General features: G+C 42.2%; 1 protein-coding gene across 6 annotated transcripts in view; it reads right to left on the reverse strand.

The window, feature by feature from the left end:
* The window catches only part of EIF2AK4 (eukaryotic translation initiation factor 2 alpha kinase 4), a 162,543-nt gene that overhangs the window by 54,432 nt on the left and 87,068 nt on the right, over window positions 1-21,043 (reverse strand). For all 6 annotated transcript variants that reach the window (XM_060175102.1, XM_060175103.1, XM_060175105.1 and 3 more), the window contains 8 exons: window positions 18,428-18,503; window positions 17,252-17,373; window positions 12,604-12,653; window positions 10,621-10,789; window positions 8,858-8,974; window positions 5,455-5,520; window positions 3,410-3,580; window positions 1,938-2,072 (listed from right to left, as the gene is read on the reverse strand). In XM_060175102.1, coding sequence (XP_060031085.1) covers window positions 1,938-2,072; window positions 3,410-3,580; window positions 5,455-5,520; window positions 8,858-8,974; window positions 10,621-10,789; window positions 12,604-12,653; window positions 17,252-17,373; window positions 18,428-18,503 — 906 coding nt within the window. The remainder of the gene's footprint in view (window positions 1-1,937; window positions 2,073-3,409; window positions 3,581-5,454; window positions 5,521-8,857; window positions 8,975-10,620; window positions 10,790-12,603; window positions 12,654-17,251; window positions 17,374-18,427; window positions 18,504-21,043) is intronic.

The raw sequence follows: 21,043 nt of genomic DNA on the forward strand, positions 1-21,043 counted from the left end.
CAAGTGTCCTAGAGGCTCAGGGTCACAATAAAAGAACATTGTGGCAGAGTCCTAGGAAGTAAGGAAAAAGGTGAGACTGGAGAAGGAAAAAAATTAGAAGAATGCTTCCGCTGGCATTGTAGAGAGGGGGTGTGAAGCCAAGAAATTGGCAGGAGACCTGGTAATTCCTAGATGGAAAGCTCAGTCTTCCTGATCAGTCTTCTCTGTACCACCACTGGGGACCCCCAGCTTGTAGGGAGGGTGGCCTTTTTTTTTTTTTTTTTAATCTTTATTTGTTAATTATGTATTTATTCCCTTTTGTTGTCCCTGTTGGTTTATTGTTATAGTTATTATTGTCATTGTTATTGGATAGGACAGAGAGAAATGGAGAGAGGAGGGGAAGACAGAGAGGGGGCGAGAAAGACAGATACCTGCAGACCTGCTTCACCGCCTGTGAAATGAATCCCCTGCAGGTGGGGAGCCGGGGGCTCGAACTGGGATCCTTACACCACCAGTCCTTGTGCTTTGCGCCATGTGCATTAAACCCTCTATGCTACCGCCCGATTCCCAAGGGTGGCCTTCTTAATGCTTTCATTGGTATGAAAGTTTGGAATCCTGGTTTCCACTGACTTTTTTTTGGGGGGAGGGTACTGCCTCCAGGCAGATATAAAAGTCCTGGCTTCCTAGTCTTTCCTTATACCATCCTACTGTGACTTGGTGCTGGTGATAAGGCACACTAGCAAAAGACTAAAAGTTTTTTAAAAAAAAGTTTTGGGGACCAGGTGGTGGCTCACCTGGTTGAGCGCACATTACAATGTGCAGGGACCCGGATTTGAGCCCCTGGTCCCTTCCTGCAGAGAAAAAGCTTTGCAAGCACTGGAGTAGTGCTGCAGGCGTTTCTCTGTCTTTTTCACTATCACCCTATTTCCTCCTTAATTTCCGACTATTTCTATCCAATAAATAAAGATTAAAAAAGAAATAAAGTCTTAAGAGCACTGAGTGAGAATCAGTTTCTACTGGGGAAACTTATTCAAGTAATAGTGGATTTCTTATAGGAATGAGGAATTTGAGGTAAACAAAGTAGATTTTTAAGTTTCTCAGGGTTTGATAGTCTAAGCAAAAAGCATAACAATGTGTGCTATGTGCATGTGTAGGAAATATTTAAGATAATTATATTACAAATGGGGGCTATGGCAAAGGACACAAGTGGAGGTAAAGTCTTTATACTTTACTTAAACTCAAGTGTCAGTACTAACAGACATCTATAATGATGGAATGATTGTGGTTAAGGGAATCTACACAGCAGTAAAATAGCACAGAATTCTACACATTAACTGTAAATTTCCTGGTTTTGACAATGGAGTTATACCAGGTTTAACTACTAAAGGAAACCATTGGTGAAGTATACATTAGTACTTTATGTTTTATCTTTGTAATTCCTGAGAACTTTTTTAAAAAACTTTAAAAAATATATTTATTTTCCCTTTTGTTGCCCTTGTTTTTTTTATTGTTGTAGTTATTATTGTTGTTATTGATGTCATCATTGTTAGATAGGACAGAGAGAAATAGAGAGAGGAGGGGAATACAGAGAAGGGGAGAGAAAGATAGACACCTACAGACCTGCTTCACTGCTTGTGAAGCGACTCCCCGGCAGGTGGGGAGCTGGGGGCTTGAACCAGGATCCTTACACTGGTCCTTGTGTTTTGCGCCACCTGCACTTAACCCGCTGCACTACCGCCCGACTCCTGTTCCTGAGAACTTCTAATCACTTGAAAACAAAGTTAAAAACATTACAGATATAGTTTACAATACATCTTCACTTTTAGATGACAGCTATTGCACAGTTGAACCAAGATACAGGTTTAGCTTTTCTGCAGGTTTGAAACATGCCAAGATAGCAAATTGTAGAAGAAAGGAAATCAAGTCAGAACAAATAACTAGATCAGGGCAGTCCTTACCAGCAGGTCGTATCTGCCACCAGCAGCAAGGATTTCAGACACAACTCTCTGCCTTCGTCTGGTGAACGCCACGAACTGGAAGATGATTCCATTGTGCTGGTGTACTTTGTAAACCAAGCCCAAGTTGACCAAGACCTGTCATGTAAAGCAACATGCAAAGGTGTCAAGGGCTTGACATCCAGAACGAGGGTTGTGTCACTGAAAATATTCTTCTACCAATAGCATCCTAACGCTCTATTTAAAACAGGCAAAATATCAGTAAGGTCTAGCACAAAGTCTGCTTAAGTCTAGCTGGCCAAGCAGGAGACACTGTTTTCTTCATGAGTGACCACTACTATAGCCAAGAACAGTTGGTGGAGTGGCAGGATTTGTACACCTGAGCCTCCTGGTTTGAGCCCAGGTACCTGCTGGTGTTCTGGTTTTTGTCTCTCGAAATAAACAAAACAAACCTAAGAAATAAAGAGGGGTTTCCATTTCTGTGACTAGAGGAGGCGTAGTGGGTAAGAACTTAGAACTTACAGGCCTAAGGAGGTTGGAACAATCTATGACACGGTGTACTAGAACAGTTCTCTATTGGGTTGTCAGAAAAACTTAGAAAAACACACTCTGGGGAGTCGGGCTGTAGCACAGCGGGTTAAGCGCAGGTGGCGCAAAGCACAAGGACCGGCATAAGGATCCAGGTTTGAACCCCGGCTCCCCACCTGCAGGGGAGTCCCTTCACAGGCGGTGAAGCAGGTCTGCAGGTGTCTATCTTTCTCTCCTCCTCTCTGTCTTCCCCTCCTCTCTCCATTTCTCTCTGTCCTATCCAACAATGACGACAATAATAACTACAACAATAAAACAACAAGGGCAACAAAAGGGAATAAATAAATAAAATAAAATATTTAAAAAAAAAAAAAGAAAAATACACTCTGACTTTTTTGACAACCCAATAGTTCATAAAGGAAATAAATAAATATTTTTTTTCTTTTTGTTTGCAACCAGGGTTATGGCTGGTGCTCCATGCCTGTACAACTTGACTGTTTCCAGCAGCCATTTTTTCCAATAGAGGGTAAGAGACAGATTGATAGAGAGAGAGGAGGAGAGACACTTGCAGCACTGCTCAATTGCTCATAAAGTTTACCCCCCTGCAGGTAAGGATTTGAATCCAGGACTTTATGTATGGTAACATGTGCACTCTACTGTGTGAACCATCACCTGACCCCTAAATCAGTCTTCAAGAAAAGAATGACTCCTTCTCTGAGGCAGTCATAATAAGAACTGCTGAACAGTAGGACCCATGATGTTTGCAAGAACATTTTGATTTAAGTAGAAATTATTACCCAATACTAAACACACCAAAATGTAGACAGCAGACTCCTAGAAAAACAAAATACTTAATGGTGTTAATAAAAGAAAACACAACCCCGCCACCCCTTGTGCTACTGTTCATGCTGTAAAGGTGTACTGCCAGAATTGAAGAGTTGTCAAACCTGTAACTTTATGCCAAGTTTCCTCAACAGTCCAGCAACCTCCTCGAGATCTTTTAAGCCATATTTTGCCAGCTGGGATACACCTGTCTTCTGCTTTATCAACAAATTAATTGTGGGTGTTAGATCTTGCAGATCTCCCTTCAGCTCAATGAACTTGTAGAGTCGACAGAGCTGGAAAACAAAGAGGCACAGTTAACATCCAATTATGGGCAGGGAAAGCTCTCTGTGCACTGGGTCCTATGCATTCGAGTGCCCTGGCTGAGCTTCTGCACTTCCAAGAGAGGGAATTTTGCAGTCAAAGGCCTTTCTTTACACAATCCTGGCTAATAACTAGCCTTTTCCCAACAGCTATCAAGGCACCTTGTGGAAGAGTTTTTAGGCACCTGCTCATAGTGAATGCTTAGACTCACAGAGTTCAAGCTAGCTCTGACACTGGCAGAAGCTCTGCTGGGTATTTCAACCAGTATTGCTGCTCTCCACTTTTCTCAGGGGCCTGTTCTGAGACTACACAGAGCTGGCCAGAAATTCCTTCTCCTCCCTTTGCACCAGTTAAATCTGTTTATAGCTTCTGGACGTTGCCTGGCAGCCTCCATCCTTCCCTGTGACTCAGGCCTGCCCCCTAGTTCTCCCCTCTCACTAGAGCACTTGTCCTCTCCTCCAGGACAGTCCTGCATATAGAAGGTGAGAGAAGAAACAACCAAGAACCCAGAAAGAACACTCAGTAGCACTAAAGTAGACAGTCGGGGAGAGAGGGAAGAGATCACAGCACTGAAGCTTCCTCCAATGCAGTGGGGGCTGAGTAGGAACCTGGGTGACACACATGAAAAAGCAAATGCAACATGCAGGTAAGCTATCTTGCCAGCCCTTAATGGTGGAAACTGAACCTGGCTTAACTTCAAGAACTCTTAGCACTATCTGATTTACATCCCCTACTTACAAACTGCATGGGTGACTTCTTCAGGCCTGTGAAAGCTGCTCTGAAGAACTGTTTGAAGACCAATATAAATCAAGACACTGAAGCAGTCTGTGGACTCTTCTACTTCCTCCTCTCTATGCACCATACTGTAAGTGTACTCTGGCCAGCCTACACTCATATCTTAACCTACCCCATGTACGAATTTTGCTGATCCCTGTGGGATCACATAATTCAATGTAAAACCACAAGTTCAGGGAAAGTTAAAGGGGGAAAAATCCCTTCTTGTATACATATTTGGGAAAAGGAAAGAAATTCCTGTTGTTTTCTGCTATTCAGTGATCAGCTAAGGGTGGGACATGACATCAAAGATCTGAGAGCAGTCTGTAGAAAGAACACAAGGGAGTTGGGTGGTAGTACACCTGGCTGAGTGTACATGTTCTGATATGCAAGGACCTAGGTTTAAGCCCCTGGTCCCCAGCTGCAGGAGGAAAGCTTCATGAGTGGTGAAGCAATGCTGCAGGTAACTGTCGCTCTCCCTCTCTATATTCCCCTTCCTCTCAATTTCTGACTGTCTCCATCAAATACAGCGCATGAGCAACCTGCCCTGCCACCCCCTGCCCCAAAATCTTCATTATTGCCAGTGGCATCAGATGAATATTTCTGAAGTAGGGAGTGTGCCAGAATGCCAAGATCTTTCACTTCAACTCCAAGGTATGAAGAGACCTGGGGAGGGGAGCAGGAATTAGCAAAATGAATTGCAGAACTCTGGGGTCTGGTCTATGAACAGAAGATATTTTTGAAAAGGACAAGTAGTCCCAGCTCTGCCTGGCAGGTGTCTACTGAGTACAGTCTCCCTGCAGGGAGTGGAAGAAAAGCATGGCTGGTGATCAGGAAAAGAACAGGGCCATTACAGCACATTAAGCAGAAGCATGGGGAGGTCTTCTCTAATCACAGCACTGGTTTGACTCTGCCCTTAATCCAGAGGTTGCTATGGTATCTAGTGATACTGGAGGGAGGGAGGAGCACTATATTTGTGAGGTGACACCAAGTGCTGCCACCCTGCTGTAAGAGTGACAACTACCAAGAACAAATTAACAGAGGGAGTAGTTGGCCCTGAGAAGGTACTTACACTATTGGAAGACAGAGACAGGTTGCAAAATTTGGCTTCTACTTCTCTCCTGGTCAACTTCTCGGTCTAGTGGAGGAAAGAAAAGAGCAGTGATCAGATTTGGTTGAACAAGATCTGACCTCCAGGCAAGTTCTTTCATTTTGGACACACTGACCTTAATCATGAAGGATGGATCAATTCTGTGCCAATCCTCTTTTCTCCTAAGTCACATAGAAATTTATCCCACCACTGTTCAAAACTTAGAAAATGCTGACTTAAGAAAAAATGGATAGAAGGTGGCCCAGGAGGTGGTGTAGTAGGTAGAGTACTGGGTTCTCAAGCATGAGTTCCTGAGTTCTATCCCCTGCATCACATGTGCCAGAATGATGCTCTCACTCTTTCTCTCTCCCATTAGTAAATAAATATATATTTTTAAAAAGTAGAGCTGAGGGGGCCAGACGGTGGTGCACCTGGTTAAGCACACACGCTGCGGTGCACAAGGACCCAGGTTCAAGCCCCTGGTCCCTATCTGCAGGGGGAAGGCTTCATGAGTGGTGAAGCAGGGCTACAGATGTCTCTCTGTCTCTCTCCCTCTCTATATCCCTCTCCCCTCTCAATTTCTCTCTGTCTCTATCCAATAATAAATTAATAAAAAAAGTATTTAAAAAAAAACTTCCAAAAAAAAGTAGAGCTGAGATCCTGACTCCCCTGGGCAGATGACCTCACCAGTGTGTCCTGGAACCCCACCTCTCCAGAGCCCTTCCCAGCTATGGAAAGACAGAACCAAGCTGGGAATATGGATCGACCTGCCAACATCTATGTCCAGCGGAGAAGCAAATACAGAAGCCAAACCTCCCACCTTTGGCACCCATGAAGAAATTTGTCCCATACTCCCAGAGGGATAAAGAATAGGGAGGTTTCCAATGGAGGGACGATGGAAGTTTCCAATGGTGGGAACTGTATGGAATTATACCCCTGTTATCTTATAATCTTATTAGTCATTATTAAATTACTAATAAAAATTTCTTTTCAAAAAGTAGGGCTAGGGAGACAGAGTAATGTCTATGGAAAAAACTTCCAGACCTGAGGGTCTGGGCTTCCAGATTCAACCCTGAGCACCACCATAAGCCAAAGCTGAGCACTACTTTGGGCTTCTCTCTCTCCCCTTCTCTCTGTATCTTTCTTTTCTTTTTTATTTTATATATATATTTATGTTTGTCTCCAGGTGATTGCTGGGCTTGGTGCCTACACTACAAATCCACTGTTCCTGGAGGCCATTTTTTCCCATTTTGTTGCCCTTGTTTATTGTTGTTATTATTATTATTGCTGTCATTGTTGGATAGGACAGAGAAAAATAGAAAGAGGAGGGGAAGACAGAGACGGGGAGAAAAAGATAGACACCTGCAGACCTGCTTCACCGCTTGTGAAGTGAACCCCCCTGCAGGTGGGGAGCCAAGGGCTGGAACCAGGGTCCTTATGTCAGTCCTTGCCCTTTGCACTACATGCGCTTAACCCACTGCGCTACCACCCAGCCCCCCATATCTTTCTCTCTTCATTAAAAAGAAAATATCTTAACATTTTTTAAAGTATAGAATAAAGGGGAGGGCTGGGTATTGACTAACTCTACTCAGTAAAGTGCACATGTCACCATGTGTGAAGAACTGGGTTCAAGCCCCTGGCCACCAAATAGGAGCCCTGTAGGTGAGTTTCACAATTAGTGAAGTGGTACTGTGCTGTCTCTCCTTCTATCTATCTGTCTTCCATTCTCTATATAAAGGAAAGAAATAAGGTCACTTGGAGTGGTGGAATCACGCAGGCATCAAGCTTCAGTAATAACCATGGTAGAAAGAAAGAAAAAAAAGAAGAAAGGAAGGTAGGAAGGAAGAAGGGGGGCAACATTTTCCATGGAATTAGAAAACATAAGAATTCACTCCATCCTGGCAGCAGAACACAATACTACTTAATAGTAAATAACTTTTTTTTCCCTCTTCCTTTTTATCATTGCACTGTTCAGTTCTGGATTATGGGGCGGCTGGGGACTAAACATGGGATCTTGGAATCTCAGATAGAAAACTGTTTGTATAACCATCATGCTGTCTCCCCAGTCTTATAAGTGTGAATACTATGTGAAATGTTGATGTAGTCCTTGTAGGCTTTGCATATGTACTGGACTGTACTATAGACAGAGGACTACTATGGAGAGGCCAATCACACCTAAGCTACTCTCTCCCCCAGTCCAACCACTCTGAGCCTTAGATGGCACCACTGCTGGACAGGGGTTGGAAGAGTTAAGGGTAGGGCATCAATTTTTTGTCCTCAACACCACATTACCTTTCTTGGTTTTTCTTTTTTTTTAATTTATTTTTTTATTATTTCTTTTCCTTTTTGTTGCTCTTGTTTTATTGCTGTAGTTATTATTGTTGTTGTTGATGTTGTCATTGTTGGATAGGACAGGGAAATGGAGAGAGGAGGGGAAGACAAAGAGGAGGAGAGAAAGATAGGCACCTGTAGACCTGCTTCACTGCCTGTGAAGTGACTCCCCTGCAGGTTGGGAGCTAGGGGCTTGAACCGGTATCCTTACACAGGTCCTTGAGCTTGGCGCCACGTGCACTTAACCCGCTGCACTACCACCTGACCCCCCCCCTTTCTTGGTTTTTCTAAAGCAAGAAATAACAGGACTTGTGGGTGGAGGGGAGTAAATTCACCCAGTTGACATGATGAGAACAATGCCTGCTGTGGGATATGTGTTCAAGAAATGTTGGGAATATACATATATATTCTTTTTTTCTTAATTTTAACCGGAACAATGCTCACCCCTAGCTTATGATGTGATGAGGATTGAATCTGGGAACCTCAGAGCCTCAGGCATGAAAACTTTTGCATAACCTTTATGCTGTCTCCCCAGCCCTAGTTTTTAAAATTAATCCTGGGAAGTATTAGGATAAGTGACATGATGACTTTCCCACTTTCTTTTTTTCTTTTACATTTTACATAATAGAGCATTTTATTATCTTACAACCATAATAAAGTAACATATTCTTAGGAGATAGCATAATGGCTATGCAAAAAACACTATGCCTGAGGTACCAACTCTCCCAGGTTCTATCTCAGCACCACCATAAGCCTGAGCTGAGCAGTTTTCTGAGAAAAAAAAAGTACATAAATAAAGTGAGACAATGTCTTAGAATCAGAAGTTAGCCTGAAACATCTATGGGTAACCACCAGTACAATGTTTAATATAGAAGCTCACCCAATACTTGATAACTATCAATAGGATCAACTGCAACCAATTACTTCTCTCACCTTACAGCAATGAGGGAAAAAGTTAAAAAGTCCCAGTTCATTTTTATGGTCCCACCAGTAAGACCCTAGTCATGAACTACTCTAACAGTCCCTCAATGCAATAGCAATAGCAATTACTCACCACAGCATCGTACAGAATAACATACACTTGGCTGAGTTTATCTTCTGGGATCCCGCAGTGCAAGAGAATTGCTTTCAGTAGCATAGTATGGTTCAAATAGATACTGTAATTTTTTTCCTAGGGCAGAAAAACACAAAGATTATTTTGTTAAATGTAATTAATATAAGTGTATAACTGGATCTACCATCTAAATGCAATGGAATTACCTTCTAGCTTAATTTTTCTTTTAAAAATATTTTAGGGGGTTGGGCAGTGGCATACCAGTTTTAATTATACATGGTACGAAGCACAAGGATGCTGATTCAAGCCCTCAGCTCTCCACCTGAAGGGGAGGGTCACTTTATGAGCAGTGAAGCAGGTCTGCAGATGCCAATCTTTCTCTCCCCCTCTATATCTTCCCCTTCCCTCTCAATTTCTCTCTGTACTATAAAAAAAAATAATAAAGTAAATCAAAAAATGGCCACAGGAGCAGTGGATTTGTAGTGCAGGCATTCAGCCCCAGCAATAATCCTGGAGGCAAAATATATATATTTGCTTATGTGAGAGAGGGGAAAGAAAGATCTAGTACATGCAATGCCAGGGATCAAACTTGGGACCACATGCTTATATGTCCAGTATTCTAGCTACTGTGCCATCTCCCTGACTGGTCTAGCTACCCTGAGAGAGTCTGTATAGACTGTAAAGAGGGAGAGGATCTCATTCAGTAAAAAGAGCCTCAAGGGAACTTAGAAGTATAGACTGGGAGAATAGGTGGCATCAACTTGTCCACACAGGTGGAATGATGAGCATACACAGAGTGGCTAAGTCTGGGGTAGAGAGGTGGATATAAAACAGTGGATGCATGGGCTCTGCCCGAAAAGAGCAGCTAGAATCCCATGTCCTGTGAGCATGGAGAAGAGAAGGTGGCCAGTCAGTTAGTGAACAAGCATCTGCTTTCCTGGGGATAAAGGGTCACCCCAGGGGTGGGTGGAAGAAAGCCCTAGGAGTCAAGGGAGTACCATGGTGGGAAAGAACAGGACAGTCATACAAGGAGTGGGGAGTGAAGACGTGAGGAAGTAGACTGTATACTAGAGAGAAGCACCATTCTCTCTAGCAGACACAAGGTAAAGTCAGTCAGGGGGACAGGTGGTAGATGGCCTGGTTGAGCACATGTGTATGCATCCAGGTTCAAACCCTCATTCCCCATATGTTGGGAGAGGTTTCACTTCACAAGTGAAAGAGAGGTGCTGTAGGTATTCCCCTTCTCTCTGATTCTCCTTTTCTATGTCTATTTCTCACCCTCTGTCAAAGAAAAGGGGTGAAAATGGCATCTAGCCTCAGTGACAACTCTGGTGGCAAAAAAGAAAAGGGGAAAAATGAAGGAAGAAAGAAAAGAAGGAAGGAAGAAAGATAGAGAAAGAAAGGGAAGAGATCAGTCAGGCAGTTAAGAGCCTAGGTACAGGAGTGGCCTAGAAGGGTATGAATATGCTAGAAGTATCCTAGGAATCTTAGCCAAATTTGTTACATTTTGGAAAAATGACCTCCCCTCCAAAAAAAAAACAAATGGACAAAAACGGAAACCATGATCCTGGAAAAACAGAGGTGAGGAGCCTGCGATAAACCTGGTAAGCAGCACTGAGCCCCTCAGTTGTATGTGTGAAGGTACACCCAACTGGTGTCACCTATAGCCCCAGCCATAGCTGTTCTGTAGCTGCAGTCTACATCGACTGTGATGAGGCTCTCTACAAGGACAGGCATGAGGGAGCAAGGAGACAGGAAGGAACCTGGAGAGCTGGGAACTCTTGGATGATTTCATAGATGGTGTAGATGGTCTCTGCTGTGGGCAGGGAGATATTGGTAGTAGAGGTGACAATATCGAATGCACATTCTAGAAGCTCCTTGGGATGAAATCGGTCCAGCTTCCGAGGTCTAAACACACGTTCTATGCAGTATCTGGCGAAATAAAACAAAAAAACTTTTTGAAAAAAAAATATATTTACACACACACACACACACAAACACATTTTTATTAGTTGGGGCTGGTAGGGGAAGAGAACTAGGGCATCATACAGGCACATGTGACTACAGGAGTAAAATGGGGGCCCTGTGCTCTCAAGCCCAAAGCTCTAGCTATTTTGTCACCTCCTGGATGACAAGAAACTCAGAATTTTAAGGCCACTGCTTACTGGAAACAAAGATTCACAAGAAATTGTGGAATAAAAAAGTAGCAATTACGAGAAAATTAAAAAGTATTATGTATAATCAAGAGAACTTAAAGGTTTGCCCCAGAGCAGGTTTCCTTGTAACCAAGGTTCCCACTGCCAATTCTGCCACTACTACACTGTGGGGCTTGGACTGGCAAAACAGTTCACCTGAATAGCGTCCAGTTTTGCCACGAATGCAAACTACTATGGTGGTGGAAGCTTTGACGCTATGGTGTCATTTACTTTCTATCTGAAGAAGTCAGCCTGGATTGGTGAAACCCTGGAAATAACAGAAGCAAATAAGGGGTTTTAATATTTTTTAGATGTCTGAAACAGAGATGAATTCAAACATATTTAAAGGCAGAAAGAAGGTAAAAGAGACCACAGCACCAAAGCTTGCTTCAATGTGGTGGGGCCAAGACTTGAACCTGGATCATTCATGGCAAAGCAGCACACTATCCAAGTGAGCTATTTCACTGACCCAACAAAAATATTCCTTGAGAGCTTGCTTTCAACAGTGATACCTACACCAAAGGATTCTGCCCATTGAATGTTCATCGCTTACATCTGAGAGTGAAAACACAGCAAGAACTTTGGTTTCATTTGAAGATAGGAACCTTGCTGACAGTAGCACTGGCCCCCTCTGCTCTAATCCCCCTTTATGGAGAGCTGCGTATCTGGCCTCTGCAGTGTCTGAATGAACAGCAGGCCTATCCCTGGAGCTGCTCCAAGCTCAGCACACCCACTGGCAGCACTCCACTTCTCTATGTGCAGTCTTTGTCAGTACTCATGTAGGCAGACTCACACTGGCCATGTAGATCAAGTTCAATTTTAAAAGGTGCCATATGTGATCAAGAATAATAAGATTTTTTTCTACCCAAGCAACCATTCATGAAAATAATTAGTTATATTGCTTGGGGATATGCAGAGGGTGCACAATGAACTACAGAGGTCTCCAGGCATTTATTCAATGGCTACATTCCTTCTAAAAAGGAGGTCATCAGCAGGGAGTTGGCATAGTGAATAAAGCATTGGATTCTCAACTATGAGGTCCTGAGTTCTATCCCTGGCATCACATGTGCCTGACTGATTTTCTGGTTCTTCATATCTCAATAAACAAGCAAATAAATAAATAAATATTTTAAAAGAATATAGAGGAGGTTGACAGTCCTATTAATAGTTGCCTTAGAGAGAGGAGGTCTGGGACTGAGCTTTTTGGCCATATTCCAAGTCCATTATTTTAACTTCCCAAATTCTTTGCTATATAAGGATCACAGAAGATGAAACATTCACTCTTGGTTTTATTTCTCCCTTTCTTTTCTTTTTCTTTTTTAGATAGAGGTTAGAGGTAGAGAGGGAGAGAGAGACAGAGAAAAGAGAGATGCCTGCAGCACTACTCCATCAATTGTGATGTTTCCCTCCCTGCAAGTGGGGACCACCCAGGCTTGAACCCTGATCTTCAAGCCTGGTGACATGTGTACTTCATTACATGGGCCATGGCATGGCCCCTTTTCTTTCATCTCTTTCCCACCTTCACCAAGAGAAATCTCTCTGGTTCTTTACCGTTTTAAATTCAGGATGTTATTTCTTGCCACATATCTTGCAAAAGGAATCTGAAAAATAAAATGTGAAAGAGTGTGTGTCAAGATGTGCCAATGACCCCCTCTGTCTTCCCCTCCTCTCTCCATTTCTCTCTGTCCTATCCAGCAATGACGACAACAATAATAACTACAACAATAAAAACAAGGGCAACAAAAGGAAATAAATAAATTAATTAATTTTTAAAAAGTGCACATTTCACTTGCTTGAGTTTTTTCATAGCCACATACTGCTTGTCACTGACACCTGACAAAGATTTTGAGTGCTTCAGCCAGGAACAGACCCTGCTTGCACCATGTGTCACTAGGCTTCATTGTGACACTTCTTAGGTTTCAAGATTGAGAATTTTCTTTGAGTTGAGTGTACTCTGTCAAATGTTATGATATCAAATTAAAATAAGTGCTCAGGTTACTTGTGAACCTTTTTTTAAAAAAAAGTGTCAGTGGCTGGGTAGTGGGGCACCTGGTTGAGCACATGTTACCATGTGCAAGAACCAGAGTTCAAGTCCCTACTTTCTAGCTACAGTGGGGAAGTTTGAAGAGCAGTGAAACAGTGCTGCAGATGTCTGTCTCCTCCCCTCTCAACTTCTCTCTGCCCTATCAAACAAAACATCTTTGAAGAAGTGTCATTTAAGATAATGCAATCAAGGAGGCTGGGCAGTAGTGCAGTGGGTTAAAGTGCACATGGCACGAATCGCAAGGACCAGCCTAAGGATCCCAGTTCGAGCCCCTGGGCTCCCCACCTGCAGGGGGATGGCTCCACAAATAGTGAAGCAGGTCTTCAGTTGTCTTTCTCTCCCCCTCCCCCCAATTTCTCTCTGTCCTATCCAACAATAGCAATAACAATAACAACAACAAGGGCAACAAAATGGAAAAAATGGCCTCCAGGAGCCGTAGATTCATAGTGCAGGCACCAAGCCCCAGTGATAACCCTGGAAAGGGGAAAAAAGTAATGCAATCAAAATGAGTATTAATCTCTTGTGGTTAATGTCTTGATTTTCCCATTGATCTTTGTGGAAAAATCACTGATTTTTTTTTTCTTTTTTTTTTTTTTTCAAAGCGAGGACCTTGCACTCCTGGCTTGAATTTTTCATTCAAAGAGAGGACAGAGATATCACAGCATGAGTGCTTTCTCCAGTGCCAGAGTGCCACTGTACTCCCACATGGGGCGTCAACTTGAATCTGGGCCATACACATAGCAAGGCATATGCCCTACCCAGTGAACTACCTCTCTGGTCCTTTGAGGAGAATTTTTCTTAAAGGCTTATTTATTTTTATGAATATAGAAGAGAGAGGTAGAAACATGACCACCATTCAGCTCTGGTATATGTAGTGCGAGGGACTGAATCTGGTGCCTCATACATTCAAGTCCTGTGCTTTACTGGCGGCCATTTCCCTTAATAGGAGAAATTATTATTATTTTTTAAAGATTCTACTGACTTATTATTAAGAGAAAAAGAGAGAGAGAAAAAAGAACAAGATCACCACTGAGGTACATACAATGCCAGGGATCGAACTCAGGATCTCATGCTCTTAATTCCATAGCTCTAGCCAGTATGCTACTTGCCAGGTTTCACTCACCATCAGCAAAATTTACAAAAGTACTATCAGGTTTTTCAAAGAGATCTGACATAAAAACAATAGCTACTGGGTCAAATTCTTGAAGTGTAGTTACTGTTCATTTTTTTTTTGGGGGGGGGAGTGAAAGGTCCCTGGTACTTTAAAACCTGAACTTTATCTCCTAATGTCTAGAAAATAGGCAGCCCATTTTAAGAACAACTCTGTAGGGAGTCCAGTGGTAGCGCAGTGGGTTAAGTGCACATGGTGCAAAGTGCAAGGACCTGCCTAAGGATCCCAGTTCGAGCCCCCAGCTCCCCACCTGCACGGGAGTCACTTCATAGGCGGTAAAGCAGGTCTGCAGGTGTGTTTCTCTCCCTCCCTCTGTCTTCCCCTCCTCTCTTCATTTCTCTCTGTCCTATCCAACAACAATGACAACAGCAACAACAATAAAAAACAATAAGGGTAACAAAAGGGAAAATAAATAAATATATAAAAAAAGAACAACTCTGTAAATGTTTTACCCCTTTACCATGGAGACTTAATGTCTGATGTGCTATTTAGTCACTTCTCATTCAAAAGAATTCCCAGTCACTTTACTCATAGTCAAAGAAATTCAGAAGTCAAGAATATGAAAGGAATTTCCTCTTTAACCAAAAAAAAAAAAAACAACCAAAAAACCCCACATTTTCTTATATGTAACAGATATGAAAAAAAGAAAGTACTTTTATTCCCTACCCCTTTCCAGAAAAAATTTGTATAAAGGTTTAATTACATACTTTGATCATACCTCCCTCTAAGGTGAGACAAAGATGCTAATGTGTGTGGTCACCCACATGCATGCTAAGAGCATCTACATGCACCACATCTAGCAGGTGCAACCACACAAAAAGGCAACTTCTGCACACACAATGATTTTCTAAAGGTTGCCTTATTATTATTTTTTTGGGGGGGATTAATGGTTAACAGTCAATGGGAAATACAGTTGTTGGTACATGTGTAAAATTTCTCAGTTTTCTGCAAAACTCTTACCCCCTGCCTAGGTCATCCTCCACTATCATGTACCAGGACCTGAAAGCCACCAGCCCCCCACAAGTCCTTTACTTTGATACAATATACCTAACCAAGTCCAAGTTCTATTTTGTGTTTCCCCTTCTGTTCTTACTTCTCAACTTCTGTCTATTAGTGAGATAATTCCATATTCAGCCTTCTCTTTCTGGCTTATCTCACTTAACATGACTCCTTCAAGCTCCATCCAAGATGAAGTGAAAAAGGTGAATTCATCATTCTTACTATAGCTGATAGCATTCCATTGAGATATATAACACAACTTACTCAGCCACTCATCTGTTGTTAGCCACCTAGGTTGATTCCAGGTTTGATTACAACAAACTGTGTTGTTATGAACATAAGTATACACAGATTTTTTTTTTTTTTGGATGGGCATGTTTGGTTCCTTAGGATATATCCCCAGGAGAGAAATTGCAGGATCATAGGGTAGGTCCATGTCTAGCCTTCTGAGAGTTCTCCAGTCTGCTCTCCACAGGGATTGGACCAACTAACATTCCCACCAGCAGTGCAGGAAGGTTTCTTTGTCCCCACAACATCTCCATCATTTGTTGTTGCTATTGTTTCTGATGTACGACATCCTCACAGGGGTGAAGTGGTATCTCACTGTCTTTGTTTGCATTTGTCTGACAATCAATGACATGGAGCATGTTTTCATGTCTATCCTTTTGGATCTCTTCTTTGGTGAACTGCTTTATTTTTATTTTTAAAGACTTATTCATTTTAAAGACAGAGAACTAGAGCAACATCCTGGCATAAGTAATGCTAAGGATGAAATGCATGATATCAAGCTTGAGAGCCCAATATTTTTATCTGCTGCACCATCTCCAGGGTCAAGAGTTTTTTTTTAATATTTTATTTATTATTGGATATATATAGAGAGAAATTGAGAGGGAGTGGAGACAGAGAGGGAGAGAAACAGAGAGACACCTGCAGTCTTTTCTCACCACTCGCAAAGCTTTTCCCCTGCAGGTGGGGACCAGGTGCTTGAACCTGGGTCCTTGTGCATTATAATGTGAGTGCTTAACTAGGTGCAACACTGCCTGGCCTTGGATTTTTTTTAAAGGCTTTTTTTTTAATATTCATTTTATTTTGTTGCCCTCGTTTTATTCTTGTAGTTACTGTTGTTGTTATTGATGTCATTGTTGTTGGATAGGACAGAGAGGAATGGAGAGAGGAGGGGAAGACAGAGAGTGGGAGAGAAAGATAGACCTGCAGATAGAAAGATAGACCTGCAGACCTGCTTCACTGCCTGTGAAATGACTCCTGTGCATGTGGGCAGCTGGGGGCTTGAACTGGGATCCTTATGCTTATTTTATTTTTTTACCAGAAGACTGTTCAGTTCTGGCATGGTGGTGCAGGGGATTGAACCTGGGACATTGGAGCCTCAGGCATGAGAGTCTGTTTGCATAACCATTATGCTATCTACCCTCCACCTGTTTTTTTTTTTTTTTTTTTAATATCTTTAGGGACTGTGTGGTGACACACATGGTTGAGAGCACATATTATTATGTGCCATGGATTTTCAGAAGTTCATCAACCCTGCACATATCTCTTCTGAAAATTTGCTGGGTATGATTTGCTCATTTCTCTATATGCAAGTACTTTCTGTACACTAAGGGTATAAAACTATCTTGCACTGTATAGGATACTGCTACAGATGGACTTGTCAACAGTCATTAACACTTGAGTGACTGGAAAGAATGCTGCTATCAAAGAGAATCCTAGGGGTCAGATGCAAACATGAGCAAAACCCAGCATCCAATTAACAGGGATACCCACTGTCACAATTTAATTAAGCGAGACACTAACATGCTAACAAGTTAATAGAAGTCCAACCAAGAAGAAAAGGAAAAAAACTCCTCCATTTGTCAGGGGGTAAGGGGGTGGGGAAGCCTAGGGGGGAAAATACTTGACAGAGACAACCCACAACCTTCCACATCGATGTCACCCAGCCTCTGACTGTTGGGAGAGTGTCCCAGCCTCACCCGCAGGTCGAAAGGAAGCATCACCAGCATCCCACTGTGGTCCATGAACAAGGCGGCTTCATTGTGCTCATAGATCTGCCTGTTTCGGGGGAGCAGCAGTGGGGTGCACAACTGGACAGCTCCTACACAAAACAAGAAGGAAAAAGTGAACTGCCAGGGTCTTGTTCTTCCTAGGAGGCAACTAGAAATTGTCACAAAACTGACATCTGAGTGATCACTGAAATAAATCAGCATTCTGCCTTCAGTTCTCTACATTTACTAAGTGTAGATCACTCGGATAGTGTGCATGCTTTGTCATGTGTATTGCCCAGGTGCAAGTTCAACCCTCACCACACTGCAGGAAGCCTTGGTGCTGTGGTATCTTTGTCTGTCTGTCTGTCTGTCTATCTATGTGAAAAAGTTGGTCGGCAGCAGTGAACCCCCAGTGATGACCAAAAAATATGTAAAAAAATGTTAAGAGAAAACTAAGTTTGTTAATCTAGTCATATCTTCCCCCCTTTTTTTTTGCCTCCAAGGATATCACTGGGGCTCAATGCTGGCACTACAAATCCACTACTCCTGGAGGCTATTTTTCGTTTTCTCAGAGAGAAATTGAGAGGAGAGGGGAGACAGAGAGGGAGGGAGACACCTGCAGACCTGTTTCACGATGTGTGAAGTGACCACCCTGTAGGTGAGGAGCCAAGGGCTCGAGTCCTTGCGCTTCATACTTGTGTTTACACCTATGCACCACCACCTGGCCCCCCCTTTTAAATTTTACTTTACTTTTATTTATTTTAGATAGAGAATGAGAGAAATGAAGAGAGAAGAGAGAGACAGAAAGGGAGGAAGACATCTATAGCACTTCTTCACCACATTGTGAAGCTTCCCTCTGCAAGTGGGGACCAGTGGCTTGAACCAGGGTCCTTGAGCATGGTAACATGTGGGCTCAGCCAGATGCATCACCACCCATCCCCTCTAGTCATATTTCTAAATTCACCTGCATTTGAGTAGCAAGATTATGATATTCAAACTTGCTTCTCTTAGCAAGCTGAGTTGCAAATGATAAGCTTTAATTTTAAAGGAAGTCAATTGCTCATAACTAAATTTAAAAGTAAAATATGGCTTTTCACAGTACTATCTGATGATGAGGAAAAAAAGCTTTTGAGAAGTAATGTGATTTTTCTAAAAAGGACATACCATGTCTTTTAAAGATGCGGATGATGGTTTCACAGACATGTTGCTGGACCTTGGCTGTACGAATAGAGAAGTTGCCCTAAAACAGGACCAGTTAAAATGTTATCATCAGAGCCTATGTAAAGGGATCCTAACATAATTGTCTCCCTTCCTCCTGGGCCATGCTTAACATTAACCTGTGGTTTGCTGTAGGCTTATTCCAAGGATCATAAAAGAGATCTCAACAATGCTGTTCTTCTTTGAGCATGCTCAGGGAAGAATAGACCACATATGTTGTAGTATGTTCTGCTTAAGGAAGACTACCTCAGATCAAGCTCTTAACCACACTGATACATGATGAACACAGAGAACTAGTCAAGCAGACACTCTGAAGAAGGGTTTTCAGAGGTACTGTGAAGCAACCAATCAAGTATCAAACATCTAGAATTACCTCCTAAATTTGTGTATGACCTTTATGCAGTACATATAGAACTTTCTTTTTCACTTGCTTATTATTATAGAAGAAACTCTATTTCACTAAGGAAATTTTTAGAAACAACAGAAAAACAAAACAAAAATTTAAAAGCTACCGAGAATCCTATAAATATTTTTATAACATTGCCAGCCGGAACAACTTGTTTCACCCATAAAATCTATATTGGTTTTGCACAAGTTTTACTGTGATTTCCTCTACTACTCTTAAAATTCATCATATTTATTTATTATAGCACCAGGGAATGAACTCAGGGCCTTTAAAGTGGTGGTCTTCTGGGCCAATTATTTTCATTCTCTTCATTTTTGAGAGAGAGAAAGAGAGAGAGAGAGAGAGAGAGAGAGAAAACAGGAGAGACACCTCAGCAGTTGCTCCACCATCAATGGAGCTCTCCCTGGTGTTCCCATTTAAGCTGGAACTCAAGCCCAGGGCCTTAAACATGGCAAAGCAGTCTCCAGGGTGGACTATCTCCCCTCTCCTAAAACTGCATCATATATGAAGTATGCAGAAACATATAGAATATGTAACAGATAGGGGCTGGATGGTGGCTCACCTGCTTAAGCACACATGTTAAAATGTACTAGGACCTGGGTTCGAGCCCCTGGCCCCCACCTGCAGGGGGAAAGCTTTGCAAGTGGTGATGCAGTGTTGCAGATGTCTCTCTTTCTCTCTCCCTACCCTCTTGATTTCAGGCTGTCTCTATCCAATAAAGTTAATAAAAATAAAATAAAATAAAATAAAATAACAAAAGAGAAAAGGAGAATGTAATAGATGTCTGTTATTCATCTACCCAATTTTATAAATTCTAACAATTTTTAAAAGATTTTTTAATATGTATTTATTTATTTATTTATTCTCTTTTGTTGCCCTTGTTTCACTGTCGTAGTTATTATTGTTGTCATCGTTGTTGGATAGGACAGAGAAATGGAGAGAAGAGGGGAAGACAGAGAGGGGGAGAGAAAGATAAACACCTGCAGACCTGCTTCACTGCTTGTGAAGTGACTCCCCTGCAGGTGGGGAGCTGGGAGCTCGAACTCGGATCCTTGCGCATTGCACCACCTGTACTTAACCCACTGCGCTACCTTCCGACTCCCACAATTTTTTATTATTGTTTAAGATATATATTTTCTTTTTTTTTGATGTGCTCCAGGAAATGAACCTATGGAATTCAGCATGTGTTATATCACCAAGTATTCACTCAGTTACAATTTTTAATTTTTTAAAAAATTCTATACAATTAGAAAAAGTATAGCCTGGAATGTGACACAGCACATAAAGCACTGGACTCTTACGTATGAGGTCCTGAGTTTGGCCCCTGGTACCACATGTGTCTGAGTGATGCTTTGGTTCTTTCTCTCTGTCCTCTCACTTATAAATATGCCAGGAAAGAAGGAAAAATAAAAGAAGAAAGAAAGAAAAGAGGTGGGGTAGGGAAAGAGAGAGAGGGAAGAAAGTGGAGGGAAGAGGAAAGAAAGGAGACACATCACAGCACTGTTCTACCATCCATGGAGTTCCATTCTGGCATTTTCCATGGTGCTCCTATGTGGTACTAGGGGTAGAACCCAGGGTCTCACACATGGTGAGATGTGCACTTTACCTGCTAAGGTACCTCCTGTCCTTGAATTTTTAATGTTTCTAAAGAAAATGTTTCTAAAAAACATTTCATGTTTCAAACATTTTTAAAATGTTTCATTTTAATGTTTCTAAAGAAAAATTTAATGTTTCTAAAGAAAACATTAAATGAATCCAAGTCTAGTTATTCTTTAGAGACCACCTGGGAGTATGTAAGCAGACTCTTTACACATCAAGAGTCCAAGCCAGCAGGCAGCTGGCATCTGTAATGTCAAAGGGCCTCCTGGGTGATAGTGACACAATTTCTAGCATTGGGAGCTAATGATTACTTGATCTGGACCTGAGAGCTCAGTCTCTGAGAGCAGTCTTTTAATTCCCTGGGTAAATAGAGAAGAGTTGAGCAAGGAACTCCTTCAATGATGTGATTTTAAAAGTGTGGCTGGGGTCTGAGTGGTAGTTCACTGGGTAGAGTGCACATTTGCCAAGCATGAGGACCTGGTTTCAAGCCCCTGGTCATATCATAGGAGCACCTGCAGGAGGAAGCTTTATACACAGTGGAGTGGCGCTACTGTCTC

The sequence above is a fragment of the Erinaceus europaeus genome, chromosome 16 (genome assembly GCF_950295315.1).
Source record: "Erinaceus europaeus chromosome 16, mEriEur2.1, whole genome shotgun sequence".
Taxonomy (NCBI): domain Eukaryota; kingdom Metazoa; phylum Chordata; class Mammalia; order Eulipotyphla; family Erinaceidae; genus Erinaceus; species Erinaceus europaeus.